The sequence below is a fragment of the Dioscorea cayenensis genome, chromosome 15, assembly GCF_009730915.1.
Source record: "Dioscorea cayenensis subsp. rotundata cultivar TDr96_F1 chromosome 15, TDr96_F1_v2_PseudoChromosome.rev07_lg8_w22 25.fasta, whole genome shotgun sequence".
NCBI lineage: Eukaryota > Viridiplantae > Streptophyta > Magnoliopsida > Dioscoreales > Dioscoreaceae > Dioscorea > Dioscorea cayenensis.
Window position 1 is genome coordinate 8,653,845 of NC_052485.1, and position 17,705 is coordinate 8,671,549.

Below are 17,705 nucleotides of genomic sequence, written 5' to 3' on the forward strand. Positions count from 1 at the left end.
TCGATACCCAAAAAGTAACGAAGCGGACCTAAATCAGTCATCAAGAAGGTCTCACATAACTTCTGCTTCACAAAGGTAATGTGAGCAGAGTCATCACCGGTAAGGATCATATCATCGACATATAGAAGAAGAATGGTCCGTCCCACGAGAGGAAGAGTGAATGAAGACTCGCAGGGTCACTGTATGCTCGGGGTGAAACCAAACGACCTCAACCATCAGACTCGAACCGCTCAAACCAGCCCGTGGAGCCCTGTTTGAGACCATAAAGAGCCCGACTGAAGACGACAAACGGATCCCGAAGGCACCAAGGCCGGGAGGAGAGTCATGTAAACCTCCTCCTTCAAGTCCCCATGAAGAAACGCGTTCTTCACATCGTCGATGAAGAACCCAACCACGACGCAGCAGAATGAAAGAACCAAAAGTGCGCATGCAGTGCATATGAGCTATCGGGGCAAAAGTCTCCTCATAATCACGACCATACTCCCCGCCGAAAGCCACGAGCAACCAAACGCGCTTTTATAGCGCTCAAGAGACCCGTCGAACGAGTCTTCACACCCGTGAGATCCAACGACGAGTGATGGGAACGGCACGAGGGAGGAAGAGGAACGAGATCCCACGTATGAGTCCGAGTCAAAGCATCAAGCTCCTTCCGCCATGGCGATCCGCCACTCGTGTAATCGAACTCGCTTCCTGTGAGGTACCGCTCAAAGACATCTCGAAACATCGGTGCTAGTAGAAGCATAACGGACGTGGGGATGTAAAGTAGAGCGATCACGTAAAGAATAAGTGTGAGAGTGTACCTCGGGGAGCTCGGATCGATAGTAGGAGAGGCGTCGAGACGACTCGACCGAGATGGAGGTTCTGCAGGATTCGACGGTGGTATGTGAAACGAGCAGTGGGTGAGCGAGAGGAAGCAAGGGAGGAGGGAAGATACTACGAGGAGACTCAACAGATAAAGGAGGGGAAGACACAACAGGAGACTCAACAGATAAAGGAGGAGAGGGGTCAAGAGAGGAGTGAGAAAGAAACTCGGCAGGAGGGTTGTATGATGGAGAAGAGGAAGACATAGGAGGAGTATGCTCAATCGAAGGGTTAGGAAAAAGGAAAGATAAAGAAACAGAGGGAGATGGGGACTCAGTGGAAGAAGGAGAAGCATAGAAAGGTGTGGACTCATCAAACGTGACATCACGGGAGATGCGAATACGACGAGTGACGGGATCATAACAACGATAACCTTTATGCTCTAGGCTATATCCTAGAAAAACACAAGTAACAGACTGGGCAGTTAGCTTTGTTCTCTCCCGAGGTGATAGCAAAACGAAGCAGCGACAACCAAAAACACGAAGATGATCATAACGAGGAGGTGTCCCATAAAGACACTCACCTGGACTACGACCATTAAGGTAAGAGGAGGGTTGTAGGTTAATGAGATAAACAGCAGTGCTGACAGCTTCTGCCCAAAAATGAGGGGGAAGAAATGCACCTAGAAGAAGAGCACGTGTCGTCTCTAAGATGTGACGATGCTTACGTTCAGCGACCCCGTTCTGAGGATGAGCCCCAGGACAAGATAACTGAGGCAGTGTGCCTTCAGAAGTCAGAAAGGCACGAAAGGCGTGAGAGGTGTACTCACCGCCAGAGTCAGACCGGAAGGTCTTAATAGAGGCAGAGAACTGGGTGTGGATCATAGCAGAAAAAGAGCGATAAATAGACAGTAATTGGCTACGGTGAGGCATAAGATAAAGCCAAGTGAATCGAGTGTAGTCATCTATAAAAAGAACATAATAGCGATGACCTCCTTTAGAGACAAAGGGAGCGGGACCCCAAACATCAGAGTGAATAAGTTCGAAAGGAGCAGTAGTCTGCGACACACTCAAGGGATAAGGACGTTGGAGTTGCTTACCAAGTTTACAGCCAAGACAGACGACATCAGAAGGAGGAGAGACAGCTCCTAAAACGCCATGACGAACAAGGGACGACATACGAGACGGACATAAGTGACCAAGTCGATGATGCCACTTATGATGAGACCCGAACGGCAGAGATATACGTTGATGACCGGATTCAGGTGAAGATGGAAGACGAAGGGAATCCAACGCATAAACCCCATTTTGACGACGGCCAGTTCCTATCACCGTCCCACTGCGATCCTGCACACGACAAGAGGTACTGTCAAAGATAACCTGACAATCATGATCAGTAAGCTAACAGATATAAGATTCATGGATAAACGAGGAACATGAGAGACTGAAGGAATTGAGAAATCACTGGAAGAGAAATGACCAGTAGAGGAAACAGGGAAGAAGTGTGCCATCAGCAGTGCGAACACGGGTTACGTGAGAGGGTAAATGGGAATGGTGCAGATAAGTGGCATCGTGGGGTCATGTGAAGAGAGGCACCGAGTCAAGAAGCCGAGAGGACGTAAACTACCCAGGCGGATGGAGCAACTCAGGGCGGAACGAGCATTACCACTAGAGGGGAGAAATCCGTCAAATATGATTCCTTTGGAACCGCGTAATATCGCCAACAACTCGCGATCAGTGGAGATAAAGAAACAGGAGAGGTCTTGACAGAATGTGTCGGGGAGGCGGGAGGCGTAGGGAAGAAGAGGTGGAGTAGCACGATTGAAACCATAAGGATTCACCATTTTTAAATATAGATATATATTACTATATAGAATAGTGCTACTGTCGATAGAATAATGCACGATTTTTAATACATATATTTATATTGTAGGCCCATGTTGTCTTCTTTGGTTTGTAGAGATGCTTCAAGGTAGGGTGGGCATGACATATCGAGAACAAAGTCTTTGTGGTGGGTCCAGACCAGATTGTCTCGTTGTGTTTGGAAGAAAGGTGTAAGTGGTTGTGGGTCCAAAGTGATTTGGATATTTGTGTTTGGAAGAAGAATGCAAGTGTCTTGTTCTTTTTGGAAAAGAGAATTCAAATTTTGAAAGAATATCTCGGGGAAGTAAGCGTAGCGCCGTGAAGGAAGAGGAAGTCGGCGGACAAGTGCAGGGAAGATGAACAACGTTGGTGGCGTGTAGGCGGCGATGTGCGACGCGGGCACCGGGCGTGATGCCGGTGCGAGTGATCTTCTTTGGATAAGGTTTTTAAACAAGGAAATAGAAGTGGAAAAAAAGCTTGGTTGTGAAGATAAAAGATGGCGATGAGGCGGGCGTACACAATGTGAAGGTCGGCGAGGGTCAGGTGCGACAGGCTGCTCAAAGGGAGAACCAAATCTGGAGTGTTTTTGAATGAATGAATGAAAGTGACGGTTTACTGGAAAGTTGTTGGCGATGATGGAGAAGAAGATTGCCCAAGTAGATGGCCGGAGATTGAGAGAGGACCGCGGTGTTGGCAATGGAAAAAGGAGGAGACCAGCAAGTGAAAGAGAGAGCGGGTGGGGCGCTCGGGGAGAGAGAGAGAGAAGGGTGGGCGGTGGTCGGGTGGCGGTGACGTGGCGGCGACCGGAAGAACCTAGGCGTCTGATACCATGTTAGAAGAGATTGATGAAGAATGGATCGAAGTCCTCATACATTGAACAACATACATGAGTGACCCTTTGGGTCTACATATAGAACACATAAGTATACATATACGTATATCCATACATATACATGTATATATATATACAATACTATAATACATCTAACAACAACCACAAGGAAGTGTTGTGCTTTCCATTGCCTTTGCATCTAATGTGCTTCCTTCTTCATCCTGTAAACAGTCTTTCTTCTAGCCTAGACATGTTTAGTTAGGGTTGGGATGACAGAGCTTGGGTTTCGTTATTTGAATCCATTTGGATGGTAAAACTTTTTGAAGTCGGCAAGCCTTTTGCTTCATTGATATTAATTAGAGTAAATATTTAAGACATAAATTATATTTTTAATTAATGAGGGATGTCTAGTAATATTAATATTTATTAAGATAGTATTAATTCTATTTATTTAAATAATTAAGTCTCGTAAAAATTATTGGTGGGGTAACTTTTGTCCAATTTGAATGTTTGTTTGGAGTTGATAAGATAACCTGGGATAATCTAGGATATGCCCTAACCAAATTGCGGCAGCAGGAGATTAGTAGTGTAAATAGTTGGGCTATAGATTTCACTAGTCAGTTGATAGGCAGAGCATTTCGGTCCCTTGCTGTAAAGCTATGTTAATTTGATTATTGTCGATTAATAAAGTTATCTTTCTTTATCTTTGATTTATTGTTTGGACATGGTGGCACAACTAGCAGTGATTAGAGTTGGGCTTGCAATAGCCAGGGATGATTTGAATGTGTTGTGAAATCAGGTTAATTATGATTTTGTTCTTAGCATTAATTATCAAGAGTAATTCATTCGTGGTCAGGCACAAGGATGAAAGGTAACCTCAATTGGTTAAACAACATAGAAACTTTAATTTTGAATTCCTTGTACAATAATTAGAATTTCTTGATAGTTCATCGTAGGTAGGTTAATAATGCTTTGGCTTGATCTTCTAGGCAAAATTTAATTAGCACAAGTTGGGCCACGTTGCTTCCAAGCTAACTTGACAGAGAGATGGTTCTTGATTAGGCTTAATGCTTGTCATTGATTAGTGTAATCTTTGCCCTAGCAAGTATACTAGTTGACCAAGTAATAAAGAGTCAGAAGAGTGTTGATCCCTTGAAGACTATGGCCTAAAGATACAAATTACCACAATGATTTCCTTGTGCAATTTACAATATTGGATCAAGAAAGAATATAAGACCCCCTCTAATAGATCTACAAAGATCTTAGAAAATGATTTGAAATGTTATGTATCAAAGGCTCATATGAATTTTAAGATGGAGAATAGAGATTCAACTTCTTTCCTTGAAACCTCATTGAAATCAATTAAGCGTTAGTGGCTTGAAGATAATCAAGATTTTTTTTAAGATTGCATAAATTCAAAGAATTCAACAAACAAGAATGCTAGACCATCTAAGAATTTCAAAATTTACACCAAACCCATACTAATAGTTCTACTCCATACTAAAGACAAATCTAAATTCAAACTCAGATTGATCTTCTTAAGCTGTTCCCTTCTCCTCTTCTTGAATCTTTAATTCGTCTCTCCAATCCTCTCTTTCAATCACAATGTTCTCACTGGAAGTTGGTTTATACCCCTTTTATACTCTGGAGAACATCAAGATTGATTTTGAACCAACACAATTGTGTCATGGGGTTCTCTGCTTTTCTTGTTCTGCGGCAATGTTGACAGGACAGTGTCTTTGAACGTGGCTCCTTCTCAAATGAACTAACACGGCCAAGGTGTGTCAGCTCTTCAACACTTAAAGATATTTTCGTACAATTTCCTTCTTTTTCCTTAAAAACACAAAATTACAAAGTTTTTGTAATAACAAACTTATTGTTCATTTATTTGTTCACAAATGTGATAAATTTTGCACAATTCCATAAAACCATTCAAAATTCGCATAAAAATACATGAGTAAAATACGATAAATTCAGGGAATCACAATTCTTATCAGTCACTATTGTTAAAGTACTATTATTTAATATTTTATGGCTACTATTATGCTTATCCCTTATTAGGTGTTTATCATAGTTTAATTTAAACAAGTAATAATGTCTGAAAATATGCTAATAAGTAATAACCCTAATCTTTTTGTTATTTTTGCAGGAGTGTGGTAGACTGCACTTTGTATTTGAAGGCTTCTTTTCAGTTTCTAGAATCTAGATCCATTAATGGATTCCTGTTTTTCTTCTATGATTTCTTGTCTGATTTGCTTTATATCTAAGATTGTGCCATAGAGCCTTTCTGGGCGAGAAATTCCTTTTCTTGGTCTTGGGATGTGTCTAGCACTGTAGGTCATACTTTAGCAGGAATTGTTGCCTGTGGTAAGTTTGAGCAATTAGATAGATTTGGTCGAGATATACAAGATTTTCTTGTCATCATCTCTTCTGAGACATCTGTTGATCATCCTGTGCCATTTTTGCATGTTGGGATATCTGAAAAAGAAATCTTATCTTTTTTATTTTATTTTATTTTATTTTATTTTGTGCTGCCAATAAGGGTTGGAAGTAGTGAAGGGTGATGATCATGACCCTAACAAGGAGATTGAGAAGTATTAGATGCAAACTAAATATATTATCCATGCTTGATCTAACCCAAAAGCTTAAGTGGATAAGATGAGTACGCAGACTTCTATCTTTAGATCCATATTTATGAACTTAACTGTTGTAAAGCTGTTAATTAATTTAATATTCCCCCTTGATATATGCTTGTCCGTTTTAAATAACCATGTTGCACTATTCTACATATAACTCATGAAGTTGTGCGTAATCTCTTCATATGCGTGTGAAATTTTCCTCTGAACCCATTGAGCATTAATTTCATGAGCATTCAAAGGCGGGCCTTTATTGGCCTCTTAGATGTTTTCATCATCTAATACATGTATATCAATGACACGACTCATTCATCTCTTACCTCTCTTCATAAACATCCTTTGTTTCCTCTTGTACATGGTCACAGTAGCGGTTTTGCTTCTTGACTTTGAAATGTAAAGCAAGAGTGATTTTGTCTTTGGCTTTATCCTCATCTGGATGAAGGATGGGCTTCCTAATCAATTTGGGCTGATCGAGCATCTGTCATATATAAGGATTCAATAGATTCTCAATCTCGTTGTGTGGCCCCATGGGTTTCTTCCCATTCAACTAGTATAACGCAAAAGTTGTTTCATCCTCAGCTTTATCCTCATCCTGATGATGAGGGATGTTTTCCAATCAAATAAAACTGATCTAACATCTTGTCTGAAATAGGATTCAATACCTTCTTAATCTTCTTCTTGTCATACTATTTGACCTCTAACACTGATAATCCTAACAAATGTTGGTATATTAGGAGATGTTGAAAATTTACCATAAGGCTTCAATTGCTTATCCTTCAACTTATTCAATCAAATTTACTTATTTCAACAAATTTGATGTAGTTGATTGTTATTTTTTTTTTTTATTTTGATAAACTATGAGTGAAGTTACAATGGAATTTTTTTTAAAGTTCTGCCTAATTTTTCTTTACATTTGTGTAAAATACTTAGCTAATGTCTCATCCAAATATCTAGGTAACTTATATTTATTGCTTGATGCAGACAATAATTGGAAGCACTCAGATTTTTATTGCATTGCATAGATCAATGCTACAGCTTAAGCGGTTTGTAGTCTATATCCCACTCTTGCATCTACTAATTGTTTCCTTTGATTAAGATATTGGAATAGTTTTTGAGATACGACTCTTTTTTTTTTCTTTTTCTTTTTAATGAGTAATGGTTGTTTTGGCTGTTTAGCTTGTCCAACAAGTCTATTGAGGTATTTTCCACATCTTTTAATTTTTTTTAGATTGATGTGCTTATATATGAGTATTTTAAGATTAAAATTTACTATTATAACTATGATAGTTATTTATTAGTATTGATAATTTTTTAAAATTATTGGTTAAATATTTTTATTTGAACAATTAAATCTTGAAAAAAAATATATATATTGGCATGGTAACTTTGGTTTGAGGTTTTAGGGTTACCTCATAGCCAAACACACCCAAAGTATTTAGATGGTCCAAGGTCTTATCAGATTAGGACTATTCATTGAAAATATGAACATGTTTCTATCATAACATTTGTGTCACTGCATATATATTATTAAATAAGTTTCTCAACTCTCTGCTAGTAGATATTATAAATCTGTTTCTGAACAATATCAACAACAATAATTTGAAAAGCAATCACCTAAAATGAATAAGAGACACTAATTATATCTAATGTTGCTTGAAAATCCTTACAAAATATAAGACGACAAAGATGCCAGCTTTATGATACAAAATAGATAACAAGATAAAGGCAACTGAAAGCCTAGAGAATTGGCATTCTTGAAGATACAACAAACAATTCACAGTTAGAGTAGCAAGTGCTTTACCTTCAATTGTTTCTCCATCTACTATTTTAAAGTTTTGCTGTTTTTAACACAAAATGTGCGTATTACATAGGATCATATAAAATGCCTGTTCATACTTATTTGTCGCGGTAAAATTGCTTTAACCCTATCCTTGGCATTTATAACTAATCTTTTTACTCTGTTAATTTGGTTTTACATTTTTAATACATTATTGGACTCAACACTGAAAATTTGATCAACAAATTAATCAAACAGAGTTGAATAGTAAAAATAACCAAATTTAACTGGTCGAAATCAATTGGTTCACTTGGTTGATTCATTTATACTTGAGTGGTGCTCAACTCTACACACATGCATGAGATTTGTAAATCTAAAACTTAAAACAGGGGTTGTTTGGTTCAGAAGCTACATTCTCGAAACAAACACGCCAAATTTATCCCATCAACCCATTGTATAAGATTTAATTATTTAAATAATATATTTGTTAATTAATTTTTGTTAAAATATTAATGTTAATATATATTTATCACTAATTAAAAATAAAGTTTTAATTTTAACTAGTATTAGTTGAGGCAAAATGTGGTTAGCTTATATAAAAGTTTTCCTCCCAAACCAATTTTCAAAAAAGATTTGCTTGGGTTGCTAGGAGCCAGGTGAATGAAGCCATGGATTCTTACATTGACACGTTTAACAGAAACTAATATGTTTTGTATTTAAGATTATGTGGAGTTTATATTGCGGTGATTATGAAAAGTACCACTAGTTTGATCATTGATAGTCAGTGCTAGCACCTTGCAGCTCCACATTGCACAATTCCCAAACGATGAATTATGTTGATTTTTGTCATGTTGAGACTGCTGTGTACATGTGAAATAGTAATTGACCTGTGGTCTATATTGCATAGCATTTCCTTAATCCTAGGTGTACTTTTCAGGTTTGCACTTGCTTTTTATGGTGGCTCTGCAAATCCTCGTTTGGTCGCTCTTGTGGCACAAGTAAGATTTCCTTAAAGACTTAAACTCAATCTATTTTTGCATCTTCCTTTTGATGATTGTATAAAAAATATTGAAATGCATTTTCTGCTGAAAATTTATATGCATATTTTTTGCTGATGTTTTGATGTCTCCCGCATGTATTTCAGTCATTACTCTAAAATGTGAACATCATTAATTCTTGGGGGAGATGCCTTTGTTTGTCTTGTGTATGACTTAACCAGGATTATACTTAAATTTAAACCAAACCATGGTCATACACCCCATATTGTAAAATATAACTTCATAGAGTTCATTTGAGCAAGAAAATATCAGTGATGTAGCAGATGCAAATCATTCAGGAAATGTGCTAATGCAGTAAAACAGTTATCCCTAGTATTTGTTTGTAATGGTCAGAACCTTATCTTACACAAATCTCCCATAATGCAAATTTGTATTTTATTGAAATTGTCTACCGGACGAAAGGTCTTGTTGCAGAGAAAGCTTCAATGGTTAGTTTTTTTTGCTATAAAATCTCAGATTAAATCTTTGTAATGTAGGAGCTCAAAATTCCTAGTCATTTCATGTTATAGCAATCAATTTTACTCTATACTGGTCAATTGTGCACATACTTAGATTCAGGATTTTAAATGGTTTTTAATAATTATATTGATATTTTTTTGCATTTCCTAACTTTTAAGGATGAAGTTATCAGTTCCAGTGGTCAAGTTGAGCCCCCAGGGATGCACATGATATATCTCCCATTTTCTGATGATATCAGGCATGTTGAAGAGGTAAGAAAGCTTGGTAGTCTTCACTTTTTTCTTGCTTCTCACTCAAATTAACTTTAGGCTGTGCAGCTCCAAACAACTGCTGATGCTGATGTACCTCATGCCACAGATGATCAAATTAAGAAAGCCTCTGTTTTAATGAAGCGCATGGAGTTAAAAGACTTCTCTGTGTGCCAATTTGCAAATCCAGGTACATAAAATATGTTCTGCCTTAATCTTCGAATATGTTAAATACCGTCTCTCATACATTTTGAACATTAAGTTGCATTTGGAGATTTCTCGAAGCAGCATATTAATGTATGCTGGATTTAAGAACAAAGGGTCCTTCATGACTGTGGTGGCATTAATGTCAAAGCTTACTAAACTCTATATTTAAGAGGATATTTTTGCGATTTATTCTATATGTTTGAGTAATATCAATCATCAAACTTGAATCAGGCCATTGTTTTATTGAATAATTTCCTCAGAGGATTCCTTCAGTTCACCCGATAACTGAAACAGCACAAATCACTTCTTTATTGTGCTTCTTTTCTCCTACCCTGGTTCTTAGTAGAGGATGCGAAATCTACCCTGAGCTTATCTCCAACATATATCAGGTCCCCTCCACATCTCTGGAAGTTTCTTTGAATCAAAGAGTTAATTGTTGAACACTTTTGAGCTTGCATTTAATGACCGTTGTACTTCTTCCACAAGCCTTAACAAACTGCAAGGACTGTTGAGACCCAAGCATAATTGGGTTTTGTCTTCTCATCTTTGTGTTCTTTAAAAAAAATGTCAGATAGAGTGAATGGTTGAACCAAGTTTGTTACCAATTACCAGATAAAAATTTAAAAAAGAAAATGATTTCCATACTATATCTTGTATCTATAGTATTTTTGTATGGGTGGGTCTCTTTCTCATTTAATAGAATCCTAGAACCTTGGAATACTAATTGGTGGAATAGCAAGCTGTTATATCCCGAGCCAGTATAGTGGACTCAGTGTGAACAAACAGCCACACATGACATACCCATGAGGCGAAGACCCAATAGACATGCAAGGTCCCAGAAGTTGACTTAGAAAACTCAATTGAACAAGACCGCAATTTCAGATATCAAAAGAATACAACGAGGTTCGAAATACAAAGATTTCAAATACATAGTTCAAGTCTATAATTCGGTAAATACAATCTGTCAATTTATGCCCAGTGGGTACACTTGCTACTCAGCAGCTTGCTAAGCTACCCGCCATACAACTTTACTCCTGATTTGTAAAAGAGTTAGCAACAAGGTTATGAGTTTGATAATCCAGTAAGTAATTCACTAGGATAATTAGGATTATACAGAATTGAAAAAATTCAGGATCAAGTATCACATTGTACCAAAGTCCCGAATAGGGATTCATTAGAAAATACAGTGTGTATGTCAACATATACTGAATAACATAATACGAATCTTGTAACTAGAAGTAGTGCAACAAAACTATAGTTCAAAATATATTAGATTTCTAGAAATTATGTATGTCTCCCAAACTTACTGTGGCTATTTATTTTATCTCAATGGCACCCAAGTTAGAATATAAGAGATCGTTTAATTTAGGTCGGTGACCCAAGTTAGAATATCAAATGTATTTTATTTTGTCTTGATGCCCAAGTCAGAATAGTTATTATTCCATTGACGGACTGGTGTCAAACTGTAGTCTCATTTTCCATATAAATCTTGTCTACATGGTCAATGTTAACCCTCATTGACCGGGGTAGTACATAGTTCATTTGGAGTCTAAAGTAATCATATACAGAATAATTTTGGTGCCAAAATTCAGAAATATTAATATTTAGAATTATTACAGCACTGCGTGATTCCATGAAAAATATTCCAATTTATCACACCCCATCCCATCTTACTGAGGTGTGTCAACGTATAAACTTTGATGCACTATTCCCTTGTCCATCAGATATTCACCTAGTATAGAATTGAAGTAATCTTTGGCAGTATCCGATCAGAACATCTTTATTTTTGTCTGTTTGGATCATTTTGTTGAGACTTTTAAAATAGTGCTTGCCTCTGATTTTTTTTTTAAGTACACCTAGGTGATTCGAGTGTGGTAATCAACAAATGAAATAAACCACCAAGCTCCCAAGATAGTATCGACTCTGGAGGGTCCCCATATGTCATTGTGAACCAATGCAAAAGGTTGAGATGCTTTTGTACCCTTGGATTAAATAACTGTTTCTTGCATGTTTGGATAATTGACACACTTCATGGTGGAAAAACTCTGGATTGATATAATGGAATAATATCGGGAACATTCTTTTTAAATACTAGAAATTGGGATGATCTTATCTATAGTGTCACAACATGATTGCACCATTATTATTAGAGGAAATTGGAAAAATTGGAAATGACATGCTACTTGCTGCTTGGGCTTGGTCCAGGATTATTAGGACTGTCAAGAAATAAAACCCTGCACATTCCTTAGCATTATTGCCGATCATTTTCCCCAATTCTAAGTCCTGAAATTCACATCTATTGGATAAAATTTAGTTACACAATTCAAATCTCTGGTAATCTTACAAGTCAAATTAGGAACTAAGAGCACAGATTTTAAAAATAAATCCCTCTGATCCCATTCTTTCCACTTTAGACAATGACCCAGCATTAATATGAACCATGAGATTCCCAGAACTTGGCCTATAGGTATCTAATATTGTTACCAGTCATATGATCTGATGGCCCAAAGTCAACTATCCAAGAATTGTGCTGTGTCATTTGGGCGGTCAAAGCCGTAGGAAAGTTACTAGTGTGAGCAACAGAACCAATCCATATGGTGTTCTCAATTGAAATTGGAGTGGAGGATGAAGTTAGATGGCTAAATGTCTTTCGAAGAAGCTCAATCTGCTATTGCTAAAAGGTGTGGTCTCAAACGATGGCTTTTCCTCACTGGGTCATGAAGCCTCTTCCTTTTGGTGGTGACTGGGGCTTCTACTTTACTGGTTTGCTGTGTAACTTCCAACATATGTCCTTGGTGTGTCTAAGTTTGTTGGCAATAATCACACCAAGGTCTTCTGTGCTTATCTTGCTGATTATCCTGAGGCTGATATTGAGGTCTATGTACAACAAGAGCAGAATTTTTGGTGGCATGTTGGATATTCGATGTCTTCATCATAAATCTTTCTGCTCTCCTCACGACGAACTCGAGAGAAAACTTCTCAGAGGGTGGGAAGAGGTTTCATTGCCCTAATTCTGCCCTGAGCACCATCAAGGTTCTTATTCATTCCTAATAAGAACGTCTCAATCTGTTTTTTGTTCAACAATCTTTTTTTATCTAGCACCATTGTTTGAGCAGGCCCAAAGATATGGTTCAAACATATTTGATTACTGCCAATATCGAGTGTGAAGATTGAAGTATTTAGTGTCTGGGAGATATCCTTGACACAAATCATGGAGAATACATTCAATTTCAAATAGCTCTGTCGTATTTTCATTGGTGGAATACGTTTCTCTTGCAGCATCCCAGATTTCCTTTGTGGGTTCTTAAAGAAGAAAATTTTCCCCTATGTTGTTGTTTATAGAATTTATCAGCCATGACATGACCATGTTTTTTTCTGCCTTCTGTACTTTGAACTTGGGATCTTCTTAGCAGGAGGAGATGCAAAGCCAGTGAGGTAGTCATCTTAACCTTTTTCACATCTAAACATCATGACAGATCGAAACCATTGGAGAAAGTTCTGCCCATTTAGTACCTGTAATGGGTGTATGAATTATGACTTCAGAGGTAGGTGTCACGGCGCTCCCGATCGCACCAACGATCCACCGTGCGGCGCTCATCACGCCACCAAGGCGACAAGCTAGCCTCCAAAAACCTGGGATGAAAACAGCCCAAGAAACAAGCAAGGCAAGTATGTCTATCAAGTAAACAAGGCATACAAGCAAACAAGCATCATCAAAGACCACCTACAACCATGTTTAGGGTCCAAGGAGTCCCACCCGCCACCACGTCAAAGATACAAGGCACACAACAAGGAAATAGAGGGAAAAGATAAACTCTCAATTAAATGAACCGAGATTACACCATGAGCCACCATGACTTAGCCAAGACCTTCATTCTCCCAATGAAGATATACAAAACCCCAAGAGCTAGCTACACCAAGTAAGCCAGTCCTTAGTTCTCTAGTTATCTTTACCAAGAAGGAAGGAGGGGGTATTTATAGTCAAACCCCTCCCTTGGATGAAGACATCAAGCCCCCAATCCAATGGCCAAGATGGGTTAAGTTGTCTCATCACAACTAACATAGTGCGAGAAAACACACTGCTACAGTGCCCCAGACTCATCCAGCCACCACCAGGATCGAGCTACAGTCCTGCACAACGGAACTGTTCACTTGCCTGGTCATGTCTCGGTGTCACCCGGCCAATGCGCCCCATTCTGCCGGTAGCGCCTGCCCGTCAGCCCAAGTGTGTTGATGCCTATCGGTAGTTAGTCTGGCTCTCGGTCCAATCTTCTCGGTAATGACACTAGGCAACACCCATGCGTTCCGCATCATGTTGGCTCATAGCTGGCTAAGAGCTCCCGCTCCGCCCGCCCGATCCGCTAGCCGACCGTACAAGTCCATATCGACCGTACCGCCTGCACCTATATTGGTCCGGCTCATTGGCTCATACTTAGCCAAATATCGGTCTCTCGACCCATAATCATATCGATCCCGGTTCCTTGGTCACGATCCCTCGGCCACGCGCATCACGCCATGCGCGCCGCTTGGCGAGCTCTCGGTAACCCGCGGCACCATGCCCGCGTTCCGCTCGCTCAACACTCCCAGCTGGGATTCTCGATCATACGAGGCCGTAACCCGCATATAGGCCACCGGACGACTAATGTCTTGTTTGGACTTGGAGTTTGACCATTCTTGGCTTCATTAGTCATCCTCCCTTGGCACGGAACCACCCTCCGCCGAGCTCATAAGGTAGAAACCTTATTGTAGGCTTGTTAGTAACCATATTGTGGTTTGGCCATGTTCCTTTAAGAGTTGGTTTGTTATATCTCTGATACGATGAAGAATTTCAAAGAGGAAAACTATAATGTTTCTCACTTTTTCATTTTCAGAGACTACTTGAATAATAGAAGAAACATGACAACACATCTGCCACTGATCCTCCTTAATTCTAGTAGTAAACAAACCCCTAAAGCAAGGAAAGAATTGGAAACTAACTAAACAAGAAAATTTGGATCTAATCACCAATAATGAGAAATCAATCCGTAAAGTTATTTCTTCAGTCATTTACAATAATTTGCAGTCAGTGCATAATTTAGAATTTAATTCTTTTGACAATGGGGCAACTGCTAGTTTACATGATCAGCTAGTACAACAACAATAACAAGCTGTTAGTCTATTTGGGGTCGGTTACTTGAATTCTAGATAAACCTTACATGATCAGCTAGTGCCTAAAGTATATCCTTTCAACACTATCTGAACTAAATCACTTGCCCAACCAGAAACAATTTCAAACCAAACCTACGGGCAAGTGTTTTCCACACATTATTGCTTGCATGGGTGAGCTCTAAAGTTGGCTAGTGATATCGCCCATTGGCCATTATGTGAAGCATACATCATCATGAATGTGCAGTCATAATTTTTTTTATAATTTTAGGTAGCCTACCTGCAAACCTTTGCATTGACGCATGCAGCATGTGCATGTTAACTTTTTTTCTTTTTAATAAATTTGAACGGAACCAACAGAACTTATTTGACAGATTTATAAAAAAGTTCCTTTAGTGGCTAGTGATGACTTTGCTCCTGTACAGCTTTGCAGAGACACTACGGAATATTGCAAGCTTTAGCCTTGGGTGAAGATGAGATGCCAGATATCAAAGATGAAACCTTGCCTGATGAAGATGGCATGGCTAGGTAACTCGCTTGAACGCGTCACACTTTATCTAGATATATATTATTCCAACCTAGAGTGTAGGTCCTGATGTAGCTAAGACTTGCAAACCAGCTTCGCAGAGTTCCATGTTCTTACAGGAGGAAAAAAACATTTACTTATTGTGCCTTACAGCAAGCTTGGGTCAGCAGGAACCTTTTTCTCTGGCCTATGCTGTGAACTTGACAATCCCATTTTATTCCTGTGGACTTTTTTTTTTATGCATATAATTTTTCATGCATTTGGTAACTTGTAAGAATTCATATGCAGGCCAACCATCGTGAATGCACTTGAAGACTTCAAAATTGCTGTCTATGGTGAAAACCATGACTTAGAGGAAGTTAGTTCTAAGAAAAGTTCTAATACTGATGCTTCCAGAAAGCGTAAAGCTGTGGTTGAAGCAGCTGTGGAGAGTGCTGCTAATCATGATTGGGCTGATCTTGCAGACAATGGAAAGGCAAGCTAAAGTTTCCTGATTTCTGACCTTCCAACTGGTTTATTTTGAAAAATAAAATAAAATGAAATAAAATTAAAATAACATGGTAAAATAGGTTCAGCACTTCCATCAATATGTAGTAACCATCAATGTTTTTGAAATTGCAATATGAAGCTAATAATTGTGTTTATCTTTTTTATTTAATTTATTCTTTGCAGCTGAAGGATCTCACCGTGCCAGAGTTGAAGAACTATCTTACAGCTCACAATATCCCGGTAACAGGAAAGAAGGAAGCATTGATCAGCAGGATATTAACTCACCTAGGGAGGTAAATTGTCTATACCTCTTTCACTTGTTTCTGATGAACAATCTTGTTGAAGACAGTTCAGTAAACGGTATTGTGTTGCACCAGTTTTGATGTGCTGTGCTGTTGTATAATCTGTCTGACTAATGCTAAGTTGTAAATTTAACTTAGCTGGGTATGTTGCCAATTTGTCAAACTTCATGATATATCTAACCCTTTTTCTTAAAATTGTTATAAAATATCAAGGATATTATTGGTGCATATGCAAGGTTAACAATTGAAATAGGAAAATTTATGAGAAAAATGAAGAGATTTTAGGATGGCCATGTATGAAGTTCTGGTAGAGTAAAATGTTTTTTTATTCATGTAAAAGAAGGTACAAAGTCTGTTTCTTAACCTGTTATTCTGAACTACCAAGCTATTGAATTTCCATTAAATAGCAATCATATTGATTATCCATCATGTATGATAATGGATGCATGCTATTGGGAAATTTTTTGTCACCCTTGGTATGTTGTATCAAACGGTTGAATGTGTAAATGTAACATAGAGGGGTTATTTGATTTGCACAAGGAGTATAGCACAGTACAAGTGCCTATAATACAATATAAATGCTTGTACCAGGTCATAAAATCTTTTGTACTATTTTATGTTTGATTTACATAAGTACTAGAATAAAAATTGTAAAATTACTATAATATCTTTTGTCATAATCTTTTGTTTGGGAAAAAAATCACTGAACAAAATATTTTGAATTTTTTTTAGTGGTCGCCACTTAATTTTTTTTTATAATTATAAATTTAATAATTTACTAGGGCATAACTATATTTTTTTAATTTCTAAAATATAATAGTTAGTAATTTTTTACTAGCATAATTTTTTATTTTCAAAATATTTTGATTGGTCTGTGGTCATTGGTTAGGTGTTGTATTTTTTAATTTTGACTAGGGGTAAAATTGTCTTTTGGTTGTGTTGTACCATAGTTTTGGTGTGACAATAATTATATTTTTTTCAAAATTTCTAAAATATAATAATTAGTAGTTTTTTTATTTTCAATATATTTTGATTGGTCCGTCAGGTGTCGTATTTTTTTATTTTAACTAGGGGTAAAATTATTTTTTGGTTGTGTTGTACCATGATTTTGATAGGACAATTTTTAACAATTTGGCTGGACTCAAACAATTTTTTTAGTACAAACATATTTACAAATCAAACAAAGGACAAAAAAAAATTATGATGTCCTACTATTTCTCACAATTTTTTTTTTCCCGCATAGCAAACACATCTGTAGCGCCAAAATAATATATCAATGACTCTGACACAGATTCATTGGTTTGGTACACAATATAGCAAATGGGATGGGGGGGAAATGACTAACTATACGTCTAAGATGCAA

The 17,705-nt window shown here is 37.8% G+C and overlaps 1 protein-coding gene across 2 annotated transcripts in view; it reads left to right on the top strand.

Moving 5' to 3' along the window:
* The window catches only part of LOC120277284 (ATP-dependent DNA helicase 2 subunit KU70), a 35,576-nt gene extending 19,006 nt beyond the window's left edge, over window positions 1-16,570 (top strand). The window contains exons 13-19 of one of the 2 annotated variants that reach the window (XM_039284066.1): window positions 7,113-7,174; window positions 8,846-8,906; window positions 9,584-9,676; window positions 9,734-9,863; window positions 15,451-15,553; window positions 15,840-16,026; window positions 16,224-16,570. In XM_039284066.1, coding sequence (XP_039140000.1) covers window positions 7,113-7,174; window positions 8,846-8,906; window positions 9,584-9,676; window positions 9,734-9,863; window positions 15,451-15,553; window positions 15,840-16,026; window positions 16,224-16,337 — 750 coding nt within the window. In that variant the 3' untranslated portion in view covers window positions 16,338-16,570. The remainder of the gene's footprint in view (window positions 1-7,112; window positions 7,175-8,845; window positions 8,907-9,583; window positions 9,677-9,733; window positions 9,864-15,450; window positions 15,554-15,839; window positions 16,027-16,223) is intronic. The other variant, XM_039284067.1, reaches the window with a different exon arrangement.
* Window positions 16,571-17,705: the final 1,135 nt, after the last annotated feature.